General features: G+C 37.4%; 1 protein-coding gene across 4 annotated transcripts in view; it reads left to right on the top strand.

Moving 5' to 3' along the window:
• LOC150094647 (uncharacterized) overlaps positions 1 to 24,618 on the top strand; it is a 628,041-nt gene that overhangs the window by 283,170 nt on the left and 320,253 nt on the right. For all 4 annotated transcript variants that reach the window (XM_090411495.1, XM_090411492.1, XM_090411494.1 and 1 more), the window contains exon 12: positions 20,436 to 20,495. In XM_090411495.1, the coding sequence (XP_090267621.1) occupies positions 20,436 to 20,495 (60 nt within the window). The remainder of the gene's footprint in view (positions 1 to 20,435; positions 20,496 to 24,618) is intronic.

Here is a 24,618-nt window from a genome sequence, read left to right as displayed (position 1 = left end):
AGAAGGGTGTGAAGTTTGGCATGAGGAGTAGGTTCTTTGCATGGAGAGTGGTTAGTCAGTAGAATGCATTAAATGAAATTGTGCTATATGCCACTACATTGAATAAGTTTAAATCACAGTTTGATAGGCTCTGTGTGTAACAGTGTTTGCCTCACACAATAAGTCTTTACACTCCACGGGGGTCTGGTATTAATAATAATTGTAATAATAATAATAAGAATCTGAACCATTCTTGTGCATTTGCACTATTTGGCCTTCTTTCTCACTATGTAGATACTTTTCCTTTCAAGATTCACTGAGGTCGAAGGGACAGCCAGCTCTTTTGTGCCTTCTGTAAAAATACTAAGTGATATGTCATTTATTTACCAGTATTATTAAGTGTATTACTAATACTAAGTGATATGTCATTTATTTAGCAGTATTATTATTATTATTTTCTTGGGCATCTCTGAGTAATCAAAGACTTCATTGTGGAAGGCCTAACCATTATTCACAGAATGTTAACCATACTAAGCACACGTATGAGGAAGGAATGGAATTTATGCAGTTTATTAGGAATAATTACCTGAGGCAGTATTAGAGTTAGTGAGTCTGTTGTTGCCATATGACAGTATTGAGCTGAAGAGGAGGGCCATAATACTGAGTGAATTGATGCATATGTTATGCAGGAGGAATGATGTGGAATTTCTGGATGTGGGGAGTGAGGCTGATGTATGAGAGGACTTATACAAGGAGGATGGTTTGTATCTTAATGAATTTGGCTTTCAGAGTCTGGAAAAAGTGCTGTTCCATTCAGTGAAATTTTTTTTGCAAAATCAGGGAAACTAGGGCTTTGGGGGAAGGGAGGAAGGAGAACTGTTGAGTGAGTACACAGATACCAGTGAGGCAATTTAGTCTAAGAAAAAAAATGAGTGCCACTGGTAACAGACCAGAATCGGATGGTTAGTATATAGCAGGGCTGTCAACTAATGTTTGCATAAGATCTACATTGTCCATACAGATATACCTGAGATCTACCTTTGTCAAAATTGGAGTATAAGGTATAAGATTTCTAATTTATGTTTAGACAAAGAAAAAATTATCATAATATTATTTATTATTATTATTACAATATATTATTATAATTATCATAATATTAATTAGTTATAATGCTTAAAAGAATATTGTAGTTTTTTAACCACACCGATTAAAATAAACATTTCATTTTGAAATTCCTGATGAACCAGCATTACTTATTCTACACTGCAACGAGTTCACAATTTTTGTGTAATTTGGTGTGTAATTAGTCATTGCATTTCTCAAACATGACCCCAAATGCTCAAATGTTAATCTGGTGTGATATTTTGACTTAATAATGAAAATGCTGATTCGCACAAGTATGTCGAACCAAAACAAGCATAAATATTTTCTGCACATTTTCTTAAGTTGGGATACTTGCATTCTGGTAAATATTTCCAAAATCTCTCTTTGTGTGACCTTGCTTGACGTAAACATAATTTCTTATTGTTATTATTATTTCTTCTAGCATAACAATATGCCTATCAAAAAATAGAGGAAAGGTTTTCTGCTATTATTCCTGGCTTTATGTTGGTATCAAATGGAAAACTCATGAAGAGAATTACATTCTCAAGTTTCTTGAAATCCTGAAAGCTGTCATCAAATTCTGCAATTACTTTCTGAATTTCACCAATATATTTATTTCCGTTGAAATTAGCAAAAGCAGAACTACTTAATTGTGTGGTCATATTCGGAAAATTACATAAATTGTTATTTTCAAGCTTCACTATCAGTTGATTCAATTTTTCTTTAAAAGTATTGATAGAACTAATCATATCAAAAATTGTTTTTCTGGGACCCTGAAGTTCTAGGTTTAATTCATTTAATTTACTGGTTATGTCGGTCAAAAAATCTAAATCAAATAGCCAAATATCATCTTTTAACTATTCGTATTTGTCGCCCCTATCAGCAAGAAATTGTTTAATTTTTTCAATTAAATCCCTAAATCTTTGAAGAAATTTGCCCCACTTAACCACCTGACATCAATATGCATAAGCAGCTCAGAAGGTCCATCCTTATCACTTTTTTCCATTTGCAACTTAAAAAGGCGCCTTTGCAGAGTTTTTGCCTGAACTGAAATGGAAATCTTGAAAGCTATGTTCATAATTTCTTTCATATTTAAAACTTTAGCACACAGCACTTGTTGATGTATAATACAATGATAATGTAAGAAATTAGGAAAATCTTCATCATGCCTACATAGTGTGATAAAACCATTGCGACGACCTGTTAAAGCTGGTGCTCCATCTGTGGTAATTGACACTAGTTTATAAAGAGGCAGTTGAATGGTCTTGCTGTAACTCTTAAAACTGGTAAATATATCTTCACGCCATGTTTGCCCCTTGAACAGAATGAGAGTAAGTAATTCTTCTTTATTAGAAAAGTCTTTAAAAACCATTCTAATAAAAATAATCATTTGGGCAATGTCAACTGCATCAGTAGATTCGTCCAACTGAAATGAACAGACCTGACAATCCTTAATATCCTGCATTAGTTTCTCTTTTAGATCTGAATTTATTTCTTCTACTCGTTTTGCAACTGTATTTCATGATAACTGTACTTCGTTGATAGAGAACTAATTTCTGATTTATTTTCAGAATTACAAAACAACAATTCAGCTGCTTCAAGAAATGCTTTTTTGAAATTGAACTATCACTAAAGAGTTTCTTTTGTTTGGCAAGAATATGGCTCACTCTTAACAATGCAGTTGTTGCTGTCTCTGAGTTCGATATTATTTTAATGAAACATGACTGCTGTGATGACAAACTTTTTTTCAATTCTTGAATTTTGACTTTTCGTAAATCACTGTCACGTGGATACACCATGTCATAGCTGCTGTTTAAACGACACCAATTTAAAGTGTCGTTCCAAGTTCCCTTTTTTTGGCAGAGAAACACTTCCATTGCAAATCAAACAACAACATTTGTCTTTGATCAAAATAAAGAAATAATCATGTTCCCACTCTTGATGATAGTGATATGGCTTTGCTTTTTTCGTAGTAGTCATGATGGTACAATTTTAAATTATATTAAAACACTTTAAACTTCAAATTTTAAACTTGTAGCAGAGCACTAGCACAAAACAGACAACCAAGTTTATCATACTGCTATCGTTTGTACATCGAGCTTCACATGTTATGTTTGTACAGTGCATCAAAGCGAACAAAAAACCAAAGTGGATGTGTCTATGAGGGTGCATACATTTCCAAGTACACTCCACAACAAAAGTCTCATAGTGGGAAATTTAAATATTTTAAACTAATATTTGTAATTTTTCTATTGAAATTGTTGAAATAAAATTCAATTTAATATAATTGAATTATAAACTGGAATTATTGTATAAAAAACATTTATTTTAATTTTTTAATTAATGTAAATTTTAAATAGAACCATAATATAGATTATTATTTAATAAATAGGTTAATATTATTTATTTGCTTTATCGTATTTGGACTCATCTATATATTATTTTGAAAATTGAGACAAAAAATAAATTTGCAATTGATCCCAAAGCATTATATGATCTACCCATAGATCGCGATCGACATTATTGACACCCCTGGTATATAGCATAAGGACAGCAACTGACCTAAAGGCTATTGCATATTATGTACACTAATGCCAGGAGCATTCGGAACAAGGGATAGAAGTTTTCGGCATTGGTTAGTTCATTCTGGCCAAAGGTTATTGGCATTAGTAAGATATGGCTGACAGAAGATGATATAGTTAGTGGGATAGAATGGGAAGGATATAGTGTTTTCAGGGAGGATAGAAAGAAAATAATGGAGAAAGGAATTATTGATGATAATGATGAACTGCAGCTAGAGAGAGTAGGGGTTCAACTGCAGGCCAATGAAAATAGCACATTCGAGGAGATCTAGTATGAGATAGTGGCCAGCAGAACAAAATATACAGTTGGTTGCTTCTATAGATCAGGAGATGTACAGGATGATGGGAATGGTATGCAAATAAGCTCAATAATGGAGAGCTGGTAATTATTATGGGGGACTTCAACTATGGGAACATAGATTGGAAGGAGGGAAGGACACATGGGATAAAAGAAATTGAATTCATGCAGTTACTAAGGAATAATTACCTGAGATGTGATGGATGTGATGTACTAGGGGTTTAAGAGTGTTAGATCCAGCAGTGTCATCATAGAATGTGTCTGCAACCAAGATGACTACATTGCCACTGATTGGTGAGGGGGATCATAAATGTGTGGAATTTTCAGTAAAGAGGAGTATATGTGGAATTACAAGGAGCATCATATTGTGACAAACTTAGGAGATTGCTTGGATTATTGCCTTGGCATGTGAAACTGCAAGGGCTGGATGTTGATAGTGCATCGGAAGTGGTAAAGGAATGTTTAAGGAGAGTAATAGCAGACTTCATACCTAGAGTCAGGAGAATATATCAAGTGTGAGTTAAATGGATAAATACCATTATTAAGCTGGAGCTACAAAAAAATAAAAATTTTTGGAGGGAATTTAAGAAAAAGGTGACCAGCCGGTATGCACAAGCCAGAAGAGTAACAGGTGTCATGGAAAGGCAAAAACAGAGTTTGAAAGGGAGTGAGCAGTACAGGCCAAAGATAATCCCTAAGAGTTCTTTCAGTATGTTGCAAGTAAAAGGAAAAATGTTTTACAGAATGATTTTAATGAATGCCATTGGTAGGGAGGTAACTGAATCAGACAAAATAATAGAATTACTAAGTGAACACCATGCAAAAGTATATCATCCACATGGATATATTGCAGTAACAAGAGATGCAAATACTTATTATGGCAACTGAGGTAAATGAACTGGAGGTGCATAGCATATTACAAACCATTGATGTGAATACGGCTGTGGGATTAGATGGTATACCAGCTCAAGTTTTACGAGAAGGTGCTAGAGAATTGGCAGTGCTGTTGACCACATTGTTTAATCTTAGTGTCTGTTCTGAGTTAGTCCTAAGGGAGGGTGAAAAGAGGAGAAAATTATAGTTCCATTGCATAAAGGAGACTCAAGACCATTACGACAAATGTTAATGTAGCATGTAGTAAATTATTGTATGCCCACACTTCGAAGAACTGACCTTGGCTTTTTGCCAAGAATAGTCAATTCATTCTGAAGGGGAGAAAGAAATAAAGAATGTATGAATTGGCTACCAAGACGTGAAGTCACGTGCTTTATACATAAATTTTCCAACTGTTGTACAAGCGAAATAGTTACCACTTTAAGAACTAGAATTTTCATAAAAGAAAAGAAATAAATTTTCATGAAATTAAAATTAATTTCATAATATTAATTTTAATATTATTAAAATTATTATTAAAAACTATTTTTTTTTTTTGACGGTTACATAAGAATCTCCCAAACTTTTGGAAGAGAGAGACAATCGTTCCGATTCAGGTTTGGTCTATGTAAAAAGACTTCTCAACTTTAAAAAGGCATTCATATTTAAACCTGCATCTATGGAGAAGATGAGCTTTATCCCACTGGATATTGTGTTTAGTGTCAATACTATTTTGTACCAGACCAAACTTTTGAGATTTCATGTATTTCATATAATATTGATTTATTATTATTATTATTCTGGGCAACTCCCAGGAGTCGACAGACTCATCGACGGAGGCCCTAACATCATGTCAAGAACAGCTATTCGACATTCACACAGTATCTATCGTACCTTGCCTTGAACTCATTCACGATCGTAGCACCCACCACACACTCTGGCAGCTTATTCCACTCATTTACCACTCTCCAAGTAAAGAACCTAGCTCTAACACCCTTGTTAACCACATTCTTGCCCAGCTTCCATGCATGGCCCTAGTCCTCCCACCACCAGTCCTATTTCCAAAAATATCTTCTGGATTAATCTTATAGTAACCCTTCAGTAATTTCAATGTCTCAATCATATCACCCCTTTTCCACCTATCGACTAATTTTTGCAACCCACAAATCTTCAACCTATTCTCATAAGGTTCATTCCACAGACCTGCTATCATCTTGGTCACTCGTCTCTGGATCCTCTCCACTTCCTCCCCATCACGAAGAAACCCTGGTGTCCGTAACTGGGTACAGTAGTCCAGATGGGGTCTTATCAAGGCTCGATACAGAGGAACAATAACTTGTTTGTCTCTGCATGTTAAAGTATTTTTCAGAAGCCAAGTGATTTGATCGGAAAATTGTAGGAATCAGATGATACTTCTTCATAATTCTACCAGTCGGTTCCGAGATACCAGAAATATAAGGGATTGGAACCCTGCTGTCTGTTGCCGAATCCTCAGGTGTTGGAACATAAGGAGTCAATTATCTGCTGGATTTGATTAGGGTCATAACCATTAAATTCCATTAATGTTTTGATATTGAGAAGTTCTTGTTGTAAGCTTGAGGGAGAGGAGCACACCTTATGTGCTCTATTAATTAAAGACTTGATAACACCACTTTTTTGAGAGGTGTGATGAGCAGACTTTTGATGAATGTATCTGCCACTAAAGGAAGGTTTTCGATAAACACTGGTTGATAAATTACTGGACACTGTTCATGTAAGATGGATGTCTAAGAATGGTAAACTACCAGCCTTTTCTTTCTCCATGGTGAACTGAATGTGTGAGTGAAGGCTATTGATCTGTTGCAGGAAAGTGGCAAGTTCATTTTCAGAATGAGGACAAATAGCAAAGACATCATCAACATAATGAAACCAATGAGAGGGTTGGGGATGATTGGATGAGAACAGGGTATTTTCCAGATGGTTCGAAAAATAGTTTACCAAAGGTAGAGACAGAGGGCTACCCATGGCAGTACCTTCAGCTTGTCTATAGATCTTGTTTTTCCAGCTGAAATATCCTGATTCGATAACAAATTCAAAAATCTTTGCGATATCAGGAGGGTAGTTATCATATAGTAAATTAACAGAGATTTCATGTAATTTTCTCAAAACTACTGACAGCCTCCAAAACACATAAAAGTAGACTTTCTGATGCGCTCACCAGATCAACAAAAAAATAGTAAAGATCTACGTAAAGTAAGTATTTCTTACATGTTATGCTTGATTTTTGCATTAAAAATGATTATTTCCTAAAGATTATTTAATAAGCAGTTTGGGTTGTGTGTCAAGCTTGATGTGCAATATATGCCTGTTTCCAACTGGCAGTTGGAAACAAGTATTCCTTCTGTAAAGTGTACCTTCCCAGTTGGAGGAAATACCAACTAGACCTAACTAGGTGGTAAATGGCATTCAAATACTACCATCTTGCTGACTGGGGGCCTGAAGTGGCTGTTACCATGCTTAGTTCTTAGAGCAGAGATTTCAGTTTCGTTCCCCCCCCCCATTCAGTCTTTTAACATGTCAGTGATACCCCTCAAGGGCATATAAGACATATTGTAGCCAGTACCTCCTCATCTTCCACAGTTTGACTGTCATATAGCGCATGGGACTAAATAAGATGATAAGGTTGCTTGTAGAAGACTTCCTGATCAGCTGGTGCAATTTTCAATTTGTCAATAAATAGTTTATTTATTCAGTAATAAATGGCTACATGAAAACAATAGTCAAAAACAAGAGGTCAAAATGAGATTATAAATGTTTTCTACAGCGTTGGTCGTATTTTCAGGGAGCTCCCGAAAGCTAAGTATAATTTTGAATGAAAATTAGAATATAGGTTAAAATCATAACGTAATGGAGAGAATGGAAACAGTAGAAGAGAGGGAATGAGAGAGAGATATGGGAATGCTAGCAGACGAGAAGAGGAGAGAATGGAAATGGTAGGAGAGATGGAATGAGAGAGAGGTATGGGAATGCTAGAAGACGAGAGGATGGAAACAGTAGTAGGAGTAGGAGAGACAGAATGAGAGAGGGATATGGAAGTGCTAGAAGTGGAGAAAATGGAAACAGTAGGAGAGAGGGAATGAGAGAGATGTATGGGAGTGCTAGAAGAGGAGAGAATGGAAACAGTAGAAGAGAGAGGTATGGGAATGAAAGAAGAGGAGAGAATGGAAACAATAGGAGCGAGGGAATGGTAAGAGGTATAATGTATGGCGACTCAATGATCCGTGGTGTTCAAGATAGGATGCATGAGGAGTGTTTGCCAGGAGGAACAATAGAAAGGGTGGCTATGGCAATTAAGAGAGGTGAAAGGGTGGATGAGATGATTGTGATGGTAGGAACGAATGACTTGAGTGGTAATGTAAGTCGGGCAGCGAGAGATATGAGATTTTTGCTCGAGACTGTACGGAAGAAGACAGAGAGAGGAAAAATAGTGTGCGTGTTGCCTAGGTATGATAATGATGAGCTGAGCAGAAGAGCGGTGATATTGAATGGCATAATAGCGAGAATGTGTGACAAGAGAGGACTGGTATATGTGGATGCTTGGAGTGCGTTTGAGGAAAGAGAGGAATTGTATGTGAGAGACGGTTTACATTTGAATGAGGAAGGACGTAGGCATCTGGAGAGATTGCTGTTCTGAACGAGTCAGTGTGTCCCAGGGAGGATGATAGCAGGGGTGGCCTCTTGTGGGAATGGATACTTGGGAGAAGGGAGACAATGTCAGGTAACACTGAGCCCAGTGGAGTCTAGAAGGGATAATGCTGGGTATAGAAACAATGGCATTTATTGCTTTATACTAATGCCAGGAGTATCCGGAATAAGGGAGAGGAATTGGTGGCGCAGATAGCATCAGCCTGGCCAAAAATTATTGCGATCACTGAGACGTGGTTGACAGAAGGGGATATAACAACAGGAATAGAAGTTGCTGGGTATAGCATTTTTTGTCAGGATAGGAGGGGAAAGCGTGGTGGTGGGGTACTGCTTATGATAAGTGATGACCTATGTCCTCTAAGAATGGAGAATTTGGAAGGAAGTGAGACAAATGATTTTGAGAGCGTATGGTGTGAGGTAGAGGTATGCAAGACAGGATATTTAGTGTGTGTTGCTACAGACCCAGTAGCACAGAGGATGGGGACCAGGAGATGTTTAGACAGCTAAGTTTGGCAAGTGCAAGAAGAATGATTGTTATCGGAGATTTTAACTTCAGTAGGATAAATTGGAGAGAGGAAGATGCATGTAGCAATACGGGAATAGAATTTCTAGAATTCTTGAGGGACAAATGTCTTAGGCAACATGTAACAGAGGGAACAAGAGGTTCAAAAGTTTTGGATTTGGTTATAGCATCAGAAGAGTTGATAATAACTGAGTTGATGTCTCTCCCACCAGTTGGAGAGAGTGACCATATGGTGTTAACTTGGAAAATGAATAGACATGCAGGAGTATCAAAGAGACGGGAACTTATGTGGAATTATAAGGCAGGTGATTATAATAGTCTTAGACGTCAACTTCGGGAAGTTTCATGGAGGCAGGAATTGGAAGGCCGGGATATCACTAGTGCGTGGGAAATTGTGAAAGAATATTTGTTATCAGCAATGGTAAGTTGTATACCACGAGTGAAGAAGAGGACGCAATTTGGAGTAAAGTGGATGACAAACAATATAAAACAGGAATCGCATGCGAAAAAGAGGCTATGGAAGAGATATAAGGAGACAGGTGAAGAGATGCATGAGGAATATAAGACACAGGCCAGAAGAGTGACTAGTGTGGTAAGGAAAGCGAAACTGGAATATGAGAGGAGATTGGCCCTAAGATCCAAAGAAAATCCTAGGGAATTTTTTAGCTATGTGGCCAGTAGGAGGAGAAATGACTGTGGAAGAATGATATTGTGGGATAAAAATGGGAATAGAGTGACTGATGCAGAGGACATAGTGGAATTGTTCAATGAACACTTTATTGGAGTATTTCATCCTAGAGGAGTCAGTTTTAATGCTAGAGGGATGGGACTGGTTCGAGGTCTGGAGGTACAGGAGGAGAGTGTGTTTCAGATACTGAGTACTCTGGATGTCAGTAAAGCTGTGGGACTGGATGGTATTTCACCACGAGTTTTGAGAGAATGTGCTAGGGAATTGACAGTGCCTTTAACGTGGCTTTTCAATGAAAGTCTGGCTTTGGCAAAGGTGCCCAGGGAATGGAAGGAAGGTAAGATAGTGCCATTGCATAAGGGTGGTAGCAGACTGGAAGTGTCTAATTATAGGCCAGTCTGTGTGTCATCAGTAGTTGTTAAGATCTTGGAGAAAGTAGTGAGGGACCGTATACAGCATTGGGCAGATGAGGGTAATGTTATCTGTGAGAATCAACATGGATTTGTGAAAGGAAGCTCTTGTTTTAGCAATATGCTAGCCTTTTATAATAAAGTTTCAAGAACATTAGATGACGGAAAGGCATATACTGCAATTTTCTTAGACTTGGCGAAGGCATTTGACAGGGTGCCACATGATAAGCTGATATTTAAGTTGCAGCACATGGGTCTGGATGTCAGATTGGTCAACTGGATTCAGGATTGGCTGTCTGATAGGTATCAGAGAGTTGTGTATGGTGGAACAGTTTCCAGGAGGCAGAGGGTTACAAGTGGCCACAGGGCTCAGTACTAGGACCTATATTGTTTAACCTTTATATCAATGACATAGCCAGTGGATTGCAGGGGGATATTCAGTTGTTTGCAGATGATGCAAAGCTGGGAAGGATTATTAGTAATAGTGCAGATGTGGTAGCCCTGCAAGAGGATTTAAATAAGCTAGATAGATGGGCAAATGAATGGGGGTGTCAGTTTAATGCAGCAAAATGTAAGGTCTTGAGGTTTTGAAAACATCGATGGGATGCTGCATACTCTATGGGAGGAGTTATACTGGAGGAAGTAGGGGAGACAAGAGATCTGGGGTTGATGATTGATAGAAACCTGAAGTTTAGGGGACATATTGCAAAGGTGGTGAAGGTAACACAGAGGATTGCTGCTATTATGAGAAGGACACTAACCTGCAGAGATAAGAGGGTTATCATTCCGTTGTATAAGTCTCTGATCAGACCACACTTGGACTATTGTTCTCAGATTTGGTCCCCAGGATTTGAAGGGGATAAATTAACTGTGGAAAGGATACAAAGACGGATAACAAAGATGGTTTCAGGACTGTACAAGGATAGTTATGAGGATCGGCTGAGAGAATGTGGACTGCAGAGTTTGGTGGATAGAAGAAGGAGAGGTGATATGATTGAGACTTTTAAACTGTTGAGAGGTGATTACAGGGTTGACACTGGTGAGTTCTTTCGCTTGGTTGAACAGCGGGAAGGAGTGATGACAAGAGGCCATCCCTGGAAGTTACGAAAGGAAACTGTATGCAAGAGGGTAAGGAGTGGTTTCTTTGTGTGGAGGGTGGTTGAGCCATGGAATGCATTGCCTGATGGAGTGGTGGGAGCGAGAACGGTCAGTGAGTTTAAAGAGTGGTATGATAGACTTTGTGTTTCTCAGGGGGGACCTCCCCTCGATGAGTCTTGACAGACTTTATGTCTTAGGAAGGACCTCCCTCGATGAGTCTTTTGACTCCTTGGAGGCCTGAATAATAATAATAATAATAATATTGTCCAATTTTGGTAGCGTGTTGTGTCTGTGTGATTTTGGTGTGTTCCGTTATTTAATTCAGTATTTAACGATACGTCTCATAGATTTGAATATGGCGCCAATGCAACGTAAGATAATGGCATCCAAAAATATGACGGCATTGTTCAAAAACTATAATGTGAGAGAATTTGTCCAATGTGATTTGTGTGGAATGTATGCATTCCCAAATGAGGCTGGAGTTTGGATTGAAAGTGATAGTGGTGGGAGAATGTGCAGAAAGTGTAAGCAAAGTGAGGAGTTGAAGTATGTGTCAGGTTGTGAGACAGTTATGGTTGAAGAAAGCCAGAATGAAAGTGAAAAGAGTGGCTTGATAGGGAATTACGATGTACAAGATGGCAATGAGAGCGCAGATCTAAGAAAGAGTGAGAGCAACTATACAGAAAGAGAAAATGGTTTAAATGATAAAAAAAAAAAATGAGGAATTATGTGTAGGAAGCGAGATCGCTAGGTTGCACGCAGTGATACAAAATGCGCAACGGCAATTACAGCACCTGCAAAACTCTTTCCAGAGTGATTCGACTAACGTAAATAAACAGCGTAAGAGTGGGAGAGTTTCTGTAATGAAGGAAAGAGTGTTGTATGGTGACTCGTTATTAAGAAGAGTGATAGATGGGAGTGTAACTAAATCGTACTTACCGGGTGCGAAATTTAAGGATGTAAGTGAGAGTATTAGAGTGCAAAAACAGGGTGAAAGAATTAATAATTGTGGCGGATACGAATGAATTGAAAGAAGATAAATTTTTTATGAGAGAGGACTTGAAAGTATTGTTAAAGGTTGCGAAAGAAAAGAGTGACAGAGTTAAAATGGTGAGTCTTTTGCCGCAGTATGACAGAGAGGAGTTTAGAAGGAGGGCAATAATCGCAAATGACATTATGCACAGGTTATGCAGACGGTGTGGTGTGGAATTCGTGGACATGTGGAATGAGTTTGATGGATGAAAGGACTTATACAAGATGGATGGCCTGCATTTGAATGGACTTGGTGTGCGGAGACTGGAAAAAGTGTTGCTGAATGAAGTGAAAATGGATGTGCAGAACCAGGGAAACTAGAACTACCAAGGATGGACGGGGGGGGGGGGGGGATATGCAAACTTCAGTGAGACAGTTGAGTGTAAAAATGTATATAATGCACCCAAGCCAGCACTAAGGACAAAAAATGGGAATGGGACATTTAGAATAACGCATCAAGATAGGGGTAGGACAAAGGGATCACTGCATTTCATGTATACTAATGCCAGGAGTATTAGGAACAAGAAGGAAGAATTTTTGGCCTTGATTGGCTCTTCCTGGCCACAGGTTATTGGCATTAGTGAAACATGGCTGATGGAAGATGACATAGTTATTGGGATAGAGTACGTTATAGTGTGTTTAGGGGGGATAGAGAGAATAAAATGGGGGGAGGGGTGTTATTGATGATAGCTGATGAACTGCAGCCAAGGAGAATTGTAGTTGTATTGCAGGATAGTGAAAGGAGCTCATTTGAGGCTATTTGGTGTGAGATTGAGACTGGCAGAACAAAATATACAGTTGGGTGCTGCTATAGACCAGGTGATGGAATAGATGGTGGAGATAATATGCATAAAGAAATTGATGAAATGAGTGGAAGGAGAGTAATTATTATGGGGGATTTCAACTATGGTAACATTGATTGGAAGGAGGAAAAGGCACTTGTGAGGAAGAAAATGGATTTTATTCAATTATTAAGGGATAACTATCTGAGACAGCATGTAATTGAAAATACTAGAGGTTTGAGAGTGCTTGACCTGCTAATAGCATCTGAGAATTTGACTGTAATGAATATGACCATGTTGCCACCTATTGGTGAGAGTGAGCATAAGGTCTTGACCTGGCAGGTGGCTAAAGGTGTGGAATTTTCGATTAAGACGGGGTATATGTGGAATTACCGTGCTGGCAAGTATGACAAGCTTAGGAGATTGCTTGGATCAGTGCCATGGCATGTACAACTGCAAGGGCTGGACGTCGATAGAGCATGGGAAGTGGTCAAGGAGCATTTACAGGAGGTTATGGCTGATTGTTTACCTCGGGTCCGAATAGTAAAACAAGTAGGGGTTAAATGGATGAATAACACCATTAAGCTTGAGCTGCAAAAAAAGAAACAACTGTGGAGGGAATTTAAAGAAAGGGGTGACCTGTAGGCACACGAATGGTATAAAGTGCAGGCCAGAAGGGTAACGAGTGTGGTAAAAACAGCAAAAGCCGATTATGAAAGGAAACTAGCAATGCAAGCTAAAGAGAATCCCAAACAGTTCTTTCAATATGCTGCAAGCAAGAAAAACGCTGTACATGGCAAAATGATTTTAAGGAACGACGATGGTAAGGAGGTCACTGAACCAGTCGATATAGTGGAGTTACTGAGCGCGCACTTTGCAAAAGTATATCATCCAGGTGGTGACATTGAAAAAATGAAGGAACCATTAGTTTATACGGGTTGTGATGAATGAAGTGGAGGTGACTAGTCTATTACAGAACCTTAATGTGAATACATCTGTGGGATTGGATGGTATACTGGCACGGGTCTTACGTGAAGCGGCTAAGGAATTATCAGTGTCCTTGACCATGTTGTTTAATCTGAGTCTCGGGTCTGGTTTAGTCCTGAAGGCGTGGAAAGAGGGGAAAATAGTTTCACTGCATAAAGGAGGATCCAAGACTATGGTGGCAAATTACCGACCAATCAGCATGTCAGGAGTCGTTGTCAAGGTCTTGGAAAAAGTAGTCAAGGGAAAAATACAGGAATGGATTGATTCAAATGAGATACTGTACAGGGGACACCATGGCTTTGTGAAGGGTAGATCATGCCTCAGTAACTTGCTCCAGTTTTATAACAAGGTGATGACAGAACTGGATAAGGGAAATGGGTTTACAGTGATACTGCTGGACCTGGCAAAAGCGTTTGACAGGATACCACACGGAATTCTAATCCGTAAACTACAACATATGGAAATGGATATAGGGTTGGTGAGATGGATAGGTGGGTGGTTGATGGAGAGACATCAAAGAGTAGTTTATTCAGGAGTAGAGTCCAAAAGACGGCCTGTGACTAGTGGTGCTGCAGGGTTGGACCACTGCTGTTTAATCTGTTCATTAACGATATAGGGAAGGATCTAAGTGGAACAGTTCATTTGTTCGCTGATTATGCAAAGTTGGGTAGGGCGATAGTGAATGCAGAAGATGTGAAAGTCTTGCAGGATGACTTAGATAGAGAATGGATGTCAATTTAATGTGACAAAATGTAAGGTTATGCATTTTGGGGTGAAAAGATTAGCAGCAGTATACCACATTGGTGGAACAGTACCCAGGGACTTGGGAGTGTTGGTGGATAGGGAGATGAAGTTTAGGGGGCACATTGCAAAAGTAGCTAAATCAGCTCATCAGCTCACTTGGTTGTTGAAAAATACCTTGACGAGCAGAAGCAAGCAAGTTATTGTACCTCTGTACCGAGCCCTGATAAGACCTCATCTTGACTACTGTGCCCAGATTTGGTCACCTCGGTTCCTTCTTGATGGGGAGGAGGTGGAGAGGATCCAGATGCGAGTGACTAAGATGATAGCAGGTCTATGGAATGAACCATATGAGAACAGGTAGAAGATTTGTGGGTTGCAGAAACTAGTTGATAGCCAGAAAAGGGGAGATATGATTGAGACATTCAAATTATTGAAAGGTTTCTATAAGATTAATTCAGAGGATATTTTTGAGATCAGGACTGGCGGTGGGAGAACTAGGGGACACCTATGGAAGCTGGGCAAGAGTGTGGTTAGCAGGGGTATTAGAGCTGGGTTCTTTACTTTTAGAGTGGTAAATGAGTGGAATAAGCTGCCAGAGTCTGTTGTGGGTGCTATGACAGTGAGCGAGTTCAAGGTAAGGTATGATAGATACTGTGAGAATGTCGAATAGTTGTGTGGACTTGATGTTTAGGGCCTCCCTCGATGAGTATAAGGACTCCCTGGAGTAGCCCGAAATAATAATAATAATAATAATAATAATACTGTTTATTAGGGTGTCAATTGCTTTGTGAAGATATGGTATCAGAGATGTTAATCTGAACTCTTCACTTTATGCAAATTATGTTATATTTCTAAAAAAATCCAGTACAAGTTTGAGATTCCCTGACTAAATTGAATAACTGTTGTAATAAATTGGTTATGAAAATCAGCAATTAAAAAGCAAAGGTAATGAAAATAGGCAGAACCATTGAAAGCATCAACAGCATCCTGAATGAAGAACCTGTAGAACCAGAAACATTTCGGTTATTTAGGCACAATTTTTAATGAAGATGGCAAATTAAATATAGAAATATTTAATTTATTAGCAAAGTTGATATGGTAGGAAGTCAGCTGAATAAATTTACATGGAATAAGAGAGAAATCATTTAAAACACTAAACTAGCTGTATACAAGACAGTGTTCAAACCACCTTTAACCTATGGATCTTAGAGCTCATTAGAAATAAAACACTTGATCAAAGACTGGAGATCACAGACATGAGAGTTCTAAGAAAGACTAGGGAAGTGAACAGATGGCATTAATAGCAGTATCATATTAAAAATGAGGATACTAGGAAAGAACTTGATATTGTTAAAATTTAGTAGTCTGTTAATAGAAATAATTTCAGGTGGTATGGTCACTTGAACAGAATGGGAGAAGAAAGATTAGCAAAGCAAGTGATCTTTGCAAATTTGGCAGGAAAAAGACCCAGAGGAAACCAAGATTCATGTGATTGATACAGTAAAAGGTGCCATAGAAGACAGAAGTATAAGATTTGATAATATTGGAGTCTTGACAAGTAACAGATTAATTTGGAGGAAAACTGTCAGTTGGAAGTTAGTAATGATGTAACTTTTTTCATATAATGCTGTCCTGTCATCCTGTAAACCCCCTTCCCTGAGGGTACATGCCAGAAATTTAATGATGATGAGGTTTACAATTTTTCATGGGTGGAATAATGCTGTCCTGTCATCCTGTAAACCCCCTTCCCTGAGGGTACATGCCAGAAATTTAATGATGATGAGGTTTACAGTTTTTCATGGGTGGAATTCTTATTTAATCTTCTCTAATCCATGATACTTATTACAGGCCCTTAATGCTTACAACCTACCCAGATTGGCTATCATAGCCATAATTTTTTAGATTAAGGTGGTTAGTGTTATACCTAAATTATATTCCTGATTGTGAATTGCATATGTTTTCAGAAAGAACACAACTGTTGTCATCTTGTAGCTCTAAACCTGATTTGTATTATTGTTTGTAATAATGTGAGTTCTATGGGCTAATGTGTTTGAATGAAAAAAAGTTAAAACCCAAGTTTTCAGAAGACAGTAACCTACTTGATCATGCCAGAGCTCAGCTTGGAAGTGGTTGCAGAAAGGCTTCTAAAAGTTCTGTTTGTCAGTGACAGAGAAATGTTGTATGGAGCATCATTTCTACAGGTACATAGGGTGTAGTAAAATATTTATTATTTAGTTGTATTTTTTGTTTGGTAGATGATGAAGCTGGGATAGCAATAAAAGTGAATATTATTATTTCATATAAAATTGAGATGATTTACAATAAACAAAAATAACATATAGTATGTAAAACAGTTATTACCAAATATATTATTATTATCAGGGCTCAACAAATACACTTGCCCACAACAAGTGGATTTTGTCCCCTGGTGAGTAGCTGTAGACTTGCAAATTATAATATTTTTTTATTTAATAAAAAATAACTTTCTGAACAAAATCCTTTTAACTTTAATAAAAGTTGATTTACTGGGACATATTATTAAAAAAATGGAGAGGAGTGTCTTGGGTGAGTGCATTTTTTTTGCATGGTGAGTAGGGTTTTGCATATTTTGTTGAGCACTTATTATTTATGATCTCCATGGACTCACTGTAGGTAACTCATCTTAGAAAACGCAAAGGTTTCTCATACCATTCCATAAACTTGTTCACTGTCTGCACTTTCACTAGCCTCAAGCAATGCATTCCATGGTCTAACCACTTTCCATGCAAAAAAGCCCCTCCTCATTCCCCTTCCCCACTTGGCACCCTTCCTCCTTGTTCTCTCACTTAACTGATTTTCTCTTATCTCTCTATCCCTTGCTACTGTACTCTCTTTGGAGGTTTCTCTCTATCCTCTCATTCTATAACTTTCCCTCATCTCTCTCTCTCTCTCTCTCTCTCTTGCTTGCCTCATGTCAGTTAGACTTTTAGGTCTCTTGATCTCTCCCTTATGTACACACTAGCTCATTCCTGTTTCTATAACATGTCCCATTAACCTTACTTTTTGGACATTATTCCTCTACACTCTCCTCTGTCCATCCCTAACATCACCGATATTACACTCCTCCCCTAAATATCATCCCCACATTCTTAACTGTATTAATCCTTTCTTGCATACTCACACATCTACTCCTGAAACCATCATCTACACTTTTCTTGAAATGTCCACCCTGGCCTCTCAAATTTCCTTGTCCACTCTATGTTTCCTTCTCTCTTATTTTCTTCATTCAATGCCACTCACCTCTCCCTTCACAAACTTGCCTACCTTACTCTCCTTCTCTATAAGCACTTTGCTTTCAGAAAAAATAAAAAATAAATAATTCAGGACATGCATAGATAAATGTAGCATTCAGGTGTTTGTTTGTTTATTGTTAGATATGTTATTTATTGACCATTGATAAAAAAATGGCAAGAAACTTAGTTCAGCATCATGTTCATCTGGGAATCCTGTTCTGGAGACCAAAAATGGTTTTTTTCAAGGCTTTTGGTAAGCAAGTTGGAGTAAGTGCTAATATGAACTCTGCCATAGCCATTCTACAGGATTTTTTTTTTTGGCTCATTTTACTTACCTTTTGATGAGTGCATGGAAAGATTCTGAGAAATCCAGTTTTCTGCATTTTAAATTTCAGAGGCATATGGTGGGATGTTCCAGCATTAATGATCGATATGCTGTAACTCTCAACACATAAGGTCACTTGTTTCCTTATGTTTTGAGAGGGAACGACCTTTGTCTCAGAAGTCTGTTAGACTTCTCAACTAAAGTGTTGCTGGACAACGTCATGATTCCATTTTTTAACTAGTATTTTCTGTCTTCTGTATATTAATGATCTTTCATTTTCAGTGTTCTGCACTCTTCAGAATAAGGAATGCAGAACACTGAAAACATTGAATGATCTTGTCAATTTTCATTTTTCCAGAATCCATCTTGTTCCATTTTTTCCAATAAAAAAAAAAAAAAATCTAACCTGATCCTTGATGACACCCAAGGTCCTCATAAAAGAGGAGATTTTGTTTCCATTACTAACAGTAGCAACTTTGAGCCTTCCCTCGCAGAAATATATCTCGTCTCAGCAGTGAGAACATTATGATGTTTTCATTGCTGCTATTAATTATTGTTTCCATATTTGATAAAGTTCTCTCTAAAACCTCCTTAAAAAATCTTAGACCCACTTCAGGAGTAACCATTTAGATTAATTAATGATTTCTCTTGCTGATTTGTTCTACATTGATGTGTATTTTCTTCTTTATGCTTCTGCCTCCTCTGTATGCTTTTTTTTTTTTCATGTAAGTCCTCACAAAAGTTGAATTTCTGTAGTAGTAGTATTGAGGACATGCCAAGTTTAAATAAACCAGAGCCATCTGTCCATGAGGTGAAATACTTTTATGCCACTTAGGTCTCCACTAACTTGGTGTTAATTTCATAATTCAACATTAATTGCACTGGACAGTGAAAATCAACTACTATCTAGTTTGTTTTTCTGGACAGCACTAATGCATTTTCATGGCTGGAAAGTATTTTATAAAAATCCATTACTACTGTAAAATTCAAATCCATAGCCTATTCCTGTCAAAATAAAAACATTACTCTCATCCACCAAGTGCTAGCTAGTTGTCTGTAGTCATTTTTCATCTCAGTTAGCAAGTAGTTCTACTACCACTTTTTTTTTTAAATCTGTGAAAACATGAATGCTAACTTATCACCATCCTTTTGCAAGTCAAATTTTAAACTTACTTTATTAACTGTTCCTCTTCCTCCTTTTAATTTTTCTGTTCTACCTTTCATATGAAACAAATCTTTTTCAAATTGCAGCAGAAACATAGTGAAGGAAAAATGCTAACAGTGGTCTCCCATCTCAAACTGTTAGCTTATGATGGTTATTACTTTACTATCTGTTTTCATCCTTTTATGGGTGAAATTGCAACACTAAAAATAACAACCACAACAAAATTAAAATGATAATTATCTTCTATGAGCTTTATGTTCATAAAAGTAGCTTTTATCAGCTTTATTCCTTAAGAAAGGAAGGTATTAAAAAAAATTTTTTTCCCCTTCTCTATCTTCCTTCCCATAAGTAAATGTTATTTTACCAAATCTATGACTTACAAAAACAAATCAGATATTTCAGTTATTAAATTATAAATAATAAACAGAAGTCCTTCATGAAAAAATAGACAAAATATGGCAGAATCTCTTCCACAGAACTATCATCCCAAACATTTAGTTTTTTTTCTCCCATGATCATAATGATTTTTAAATTTCATAAATGCATCTCAAACAAGTCTTGAAACTGAAAATTAATAAGTTAATAATTTTTGAATATGAAATTTCCAGACTGATAAACAAACTGCTATTTTGAATTGTAACATATGTAAATAGGTAAGCTCTACAGCTGTTTATTTGATTTTGGGCAAAGTACATTTTGCTAAATGGCTAACAAAGATTATAGTTGTATCTTTTGTTGTATATATTTTTATTGACAGATTGACATTCTACTTAAAAAATTTGATTAATACAATTTTCTTTCTTCTCATAAGAGTGTATATTTTAAATCTGCATACTAGTAATGTTGATTTTTAATCATTCAAAAGTTTTCTTTGTAAATATTATTATAGGTTATTATAGGAGGTTCTGTCTTAGACTTTGTATCAGTTCTACAGACTGGAAAGGTTGAGGTAGGAATACTATTTTAATATCATTTAAACAAAAATATTTGTAACAACTTGATAATATAAATTTTATAGTTATATTTGGGACATACTGAAAGAATAATACAGTGTCATATACTTATTCCTATTCTCACATATACATTCTTTGTGGTTTTATTGTTATTATTGGTAGCCTCTGTAGCTTAGTCGGTATTGATGATGATGATGCTCGTTTGTTTTTAAGACCCAAATTAAATTATCTTGTCTAGGATGCAGATAACTTTTATAAGGGCTTTTTAACTGAAGGTAAGTTAGCTGATCTCATACAGAGTGTGGAAAGATTTTTCTTAGAACTCTGGTTTTCATTGTACGAAACAAGCAAACTGGCCATGAGAATGTATGTAGTTTTACAAACATACCACACTGGTCTCATAGTCTTACTAAATAGCTTAAGGAAATTACAATGTACAATAGAATATACATTAAAATTTATTTTAATACACTTCCAATATTTCAGCAATGTCACGTTGCCATTTTCACAGGAACTCAGAAACAAGACGCGTGCACACAAGCACAATACACAGTAAATGAGGACGAAGCAGGAAGCTATTCTTTCTCCTAAACGTCCTGATGGTGCTCCCTAGCAGGCAATGTAGGTATTCTTGGCCATTTGGGCTGAAGGTCTTCTGATGTAGGTTTTCCAAATTTGGGGCAGTCTCATGCAACCAAATTTGTTGAGGTTTGGATTGTTTCTTAGGGTTGAGGCTGCTTCCATGAATAGCCTTTCGTATTAGAATTTACTACGGTGTATTATCGTAGCTTTCTTCCACCGTATTCTATGGCGGGTATCCAGAGCATGGTCTGCAAGACCAGAGCAGCTATATTGGTGAAACCGGATGTAGTCCTTGTGTTCTGAAATTCTGTTATTAGCTGTCCTGCCTGTTTGGCCAAAGTAGGACAGCATACAGCTGCAAGGGACCTGGTATACATACACCAGGTAGGTCTAGGGAAGGAGGTTGGTCTTTAGTGGAGCAGATAAGGGATGCCAATTTTCTATATGGTCTGTAACAAGAAGTCAAGTCATGTTTTTTTAGGATTTTTGTAATTTTTTCCGAGGTGCCTCAAATATAGGGAATGGTGATGGATTTAGAGTACTCCTTGTTGTGAAGGGGGGGGGGGGTTGTGGTTTATTGGTTTCAATATTTTTTGGATTTTTTTTTTTTTGGGTGGGGGGGTAGCCATTAGCTGAGAAAGTGTTGAGAATGTGGTTTAGTTTCTGTGGTTAGGGCATTGTCATTTGAACAGATAAATTTAGCCCTGTTGTGTAGTGTCTTAATGACTCCATATTGTTGTGAGATTGGGGGGGGGGGATTGTTGGTGGATGTATCTGCCTGTGTGGGTGAGTTTTCTATAAACTGAGAAAACCAAGGTTCCATCAGGCTGACGGGTGACTAGTGTGTCTAAGAAGGGAAGGCAATTGTTTTCTTCTTCTTCTTCCAGGGTGAACTTGATTCTGGGGTGTTGGTTCTTTAAGTGTGTTAGGAAGGAGAGGAGTGCATCATAGCCATGTGGCCAAATAGCGAACACATCATCAACATAGCGAAGCCGTATGGTTGGTTTTTGTGGGATAGAGTTAAGGCTTTCTCTTCAAAAGTCTCCATAAAAAAGTTGGCCAAGGGTGGGGAGAGTGGTGAGCCCATGGCTGTCCCCTCTATTTGTTTGTAAAATTTTCCTTGCCAAACAAAATATCCTGAGTTCATTGTGAACTGAAATAGGGCTGTGATATCAGGTGGAAATTTTGCTTGGATTAGCTCTAAGGATTCTTTGAGTGGGACATTTGTGAATAAGGATGACATCAAAACTGACCATTAAGTCAGTGTGTTGGAGTATAAGGTTTTCTATGCTGGCTTTGAAGTGGGCTGAGTTTTTTATGTGTGAAGATGTGTTGCCAGTATAGTGTGTGAGAGCTTTGGCCAAATGTTTAGCTAGTTTGTATGTGGGGGAATCAATGCCATCCACTATGGGACGTAATGGCACATTTTCTTTATGTATTTTTGGGAGTCATATATACGGGGGTGTGTAGAGTTAAATGGTTTTAATTTATTAGTGATGTCTACAGGCCAAGAAGTGACCTTCTTAAGGAGCCTGTGGAGTTTTCTAATTTGTGAGTTGGTGGGATTGTACTCGATAGGGAGGTAAATAACCCGATCTAACAATAGAGCATTAAGCTTACCTGTGTAATCCGTTTGGTTAAGCAATACTGTGGTGTTCCCTTTATCCACTTTGGTGATTATTGTTTCCTTGTTTTTCTTTAATTCTTGCAGAGCTTTGAATTCCTTATTGGGCATGTTGGTTTTTGGTGGTTTTGCTTTGGTCAGAACACAAGCTACATCCAGTCTAATATCGTTGGCGATGTGGTTTGGAAGGTGTCGTATCCTGTGTTCAGTTTGTATCATAATGTCTTCAGCAGGTATTCTTCTGGGCACAATGGCGAAGTTGTGGCCACGTGAGAGAGTCGAGTGCTTCAGGTTTCAAACTAATTGATGAATGGTTGACTACTGTGTCGGTAGGAAGTTGTGGTTTGGAGGCCGAGTTCTTTTTTTAAATTCTCAAATTTCTTGATGTGTTATTCTCGCATTTTTTAAAATTCTTTATCAGCAGCAGTGCACAAGATGTCGTATAAAATTGACCAAATCTCGTGGTTTAAGGTGCTGGAAAGCTCTTCTTCGAGTGCCTGGATAGCTAAGTTAGCGTCATTCAGGAACGGCAAGTAGTGGCGATTTGTTCCCTGAGCAAAGCTTGGCTGGCACGGTTATAAATTTGGAGAGCCTTTTGCGAAAAGAACCGGTGCTTGAATAGTCTGTTGCTTTAGCTGTGAATCCCAAACAGCAACCACTATTATTTTATTTATTTATTTATTTATTTTGAGGTAACTTTAGTGCTAATCACCAAGTTTGCATAAATGTAGTGAAACTGGATCTCAATCTATACCTATAGTATAGATCTTGTGTGACCTATGTTATAGGTCTATGCTATTATATAACCTTGTAATTTTTGGTTTCTGGTGCTGCTACTAAACAACATTTAAAGATTATCTAAAATTTCCTTTTGACTGAATTATTATTATTATTATTAGACACTCTTGGAATCAGTACATTCCAATTCACACAATACACAAACTCATTGTGTATGTGTGATAGTGAACTATGCCTTAAACTCGTTTACCTTTTTCAAATTCACTATGCTCTCAGGAAATTAATTTCACTTATCATTTACTCCATGCAAAGAACCTTCTCATTCTCCTATTCAGTCATACTCCTTATACAGCTTCATGGATGGCCTGTTCTTCCACATTAATCCAGTATCAACATGATGTAAATCTTACCAATTTATGTGTCTGTTATATCCCTGATCTTTCTATCTGGTAGGCTTTGCAAATTCCATTTGCTCAAGCTTTCTTAATATCAGACATTTATAAAACCAGAAATGTTGATTATCTCTGAACCATTTGCAATCTATCCTCGTCACTTGAAAACTTAGTGACTACATCTGTGCAGAGTAAACCACATGTGGTCTGATCAAGGCCTTATACAAGGGAAATAACTATATCATCTTTATTTCTACATATCAGTCTCCTCTGCATCATTGCTATAATCTGTTGTAATGTTCTTACAATTTTAGCAGTGTTTCTCAGATTTTAAGTCCTTGTCCACCATCAGTTCCAGATCTTTTATCAGCTCTTTCATGCAAGAGTTTGCTGTTACCAACTGTACATTTCACAAAAATATAATCTAGTGTTGATATATCTAATTGCCTAGCAACTGCATACATACAACAAATGATTTTTTTGAAAGAAAAGTGACATTAATGATCGTCCATCTTAGATCTGAGCTGAAAGCACCTCACTATATTTTAAATTGAGATATTAATAAATCAGAAATGTGATATTTCCATTAACAGACTGATTAGAATACAAACCACATGATGATGTATAGTAACTGTATCTCAAACTTAGGTTAACCAGTCCTTGAGGTTTGAAGAAATTTGGCTTATAACGAATAATAGCAATATGTATAACTTTCAGCTGTTAGATATTAATTGCTTTTGGTGTATTACAATGCCATAATAGATTGATAAAAAAGAAACAATT

The sequence above is a fragment of the Typopeltis vanoorti genome, chromosome 21, assembly GCF_054136105.1.
Source record: "Typopeltis vanoorti isolate ZY-2024b chromosome 21, IOZ_Tvanoo_1.0, whole genome shotgun sequence".
NCBI classification, from domain to species: Eukaryota; Metazoa; Arthropoda; class Arachnida; order Uropygi; family Thelyphonidae; genus Typopeltis; species Typopeltis vanoorti.
This window is presented reverse-complemented; position numbering and strand designations above follow the sequence as displayed.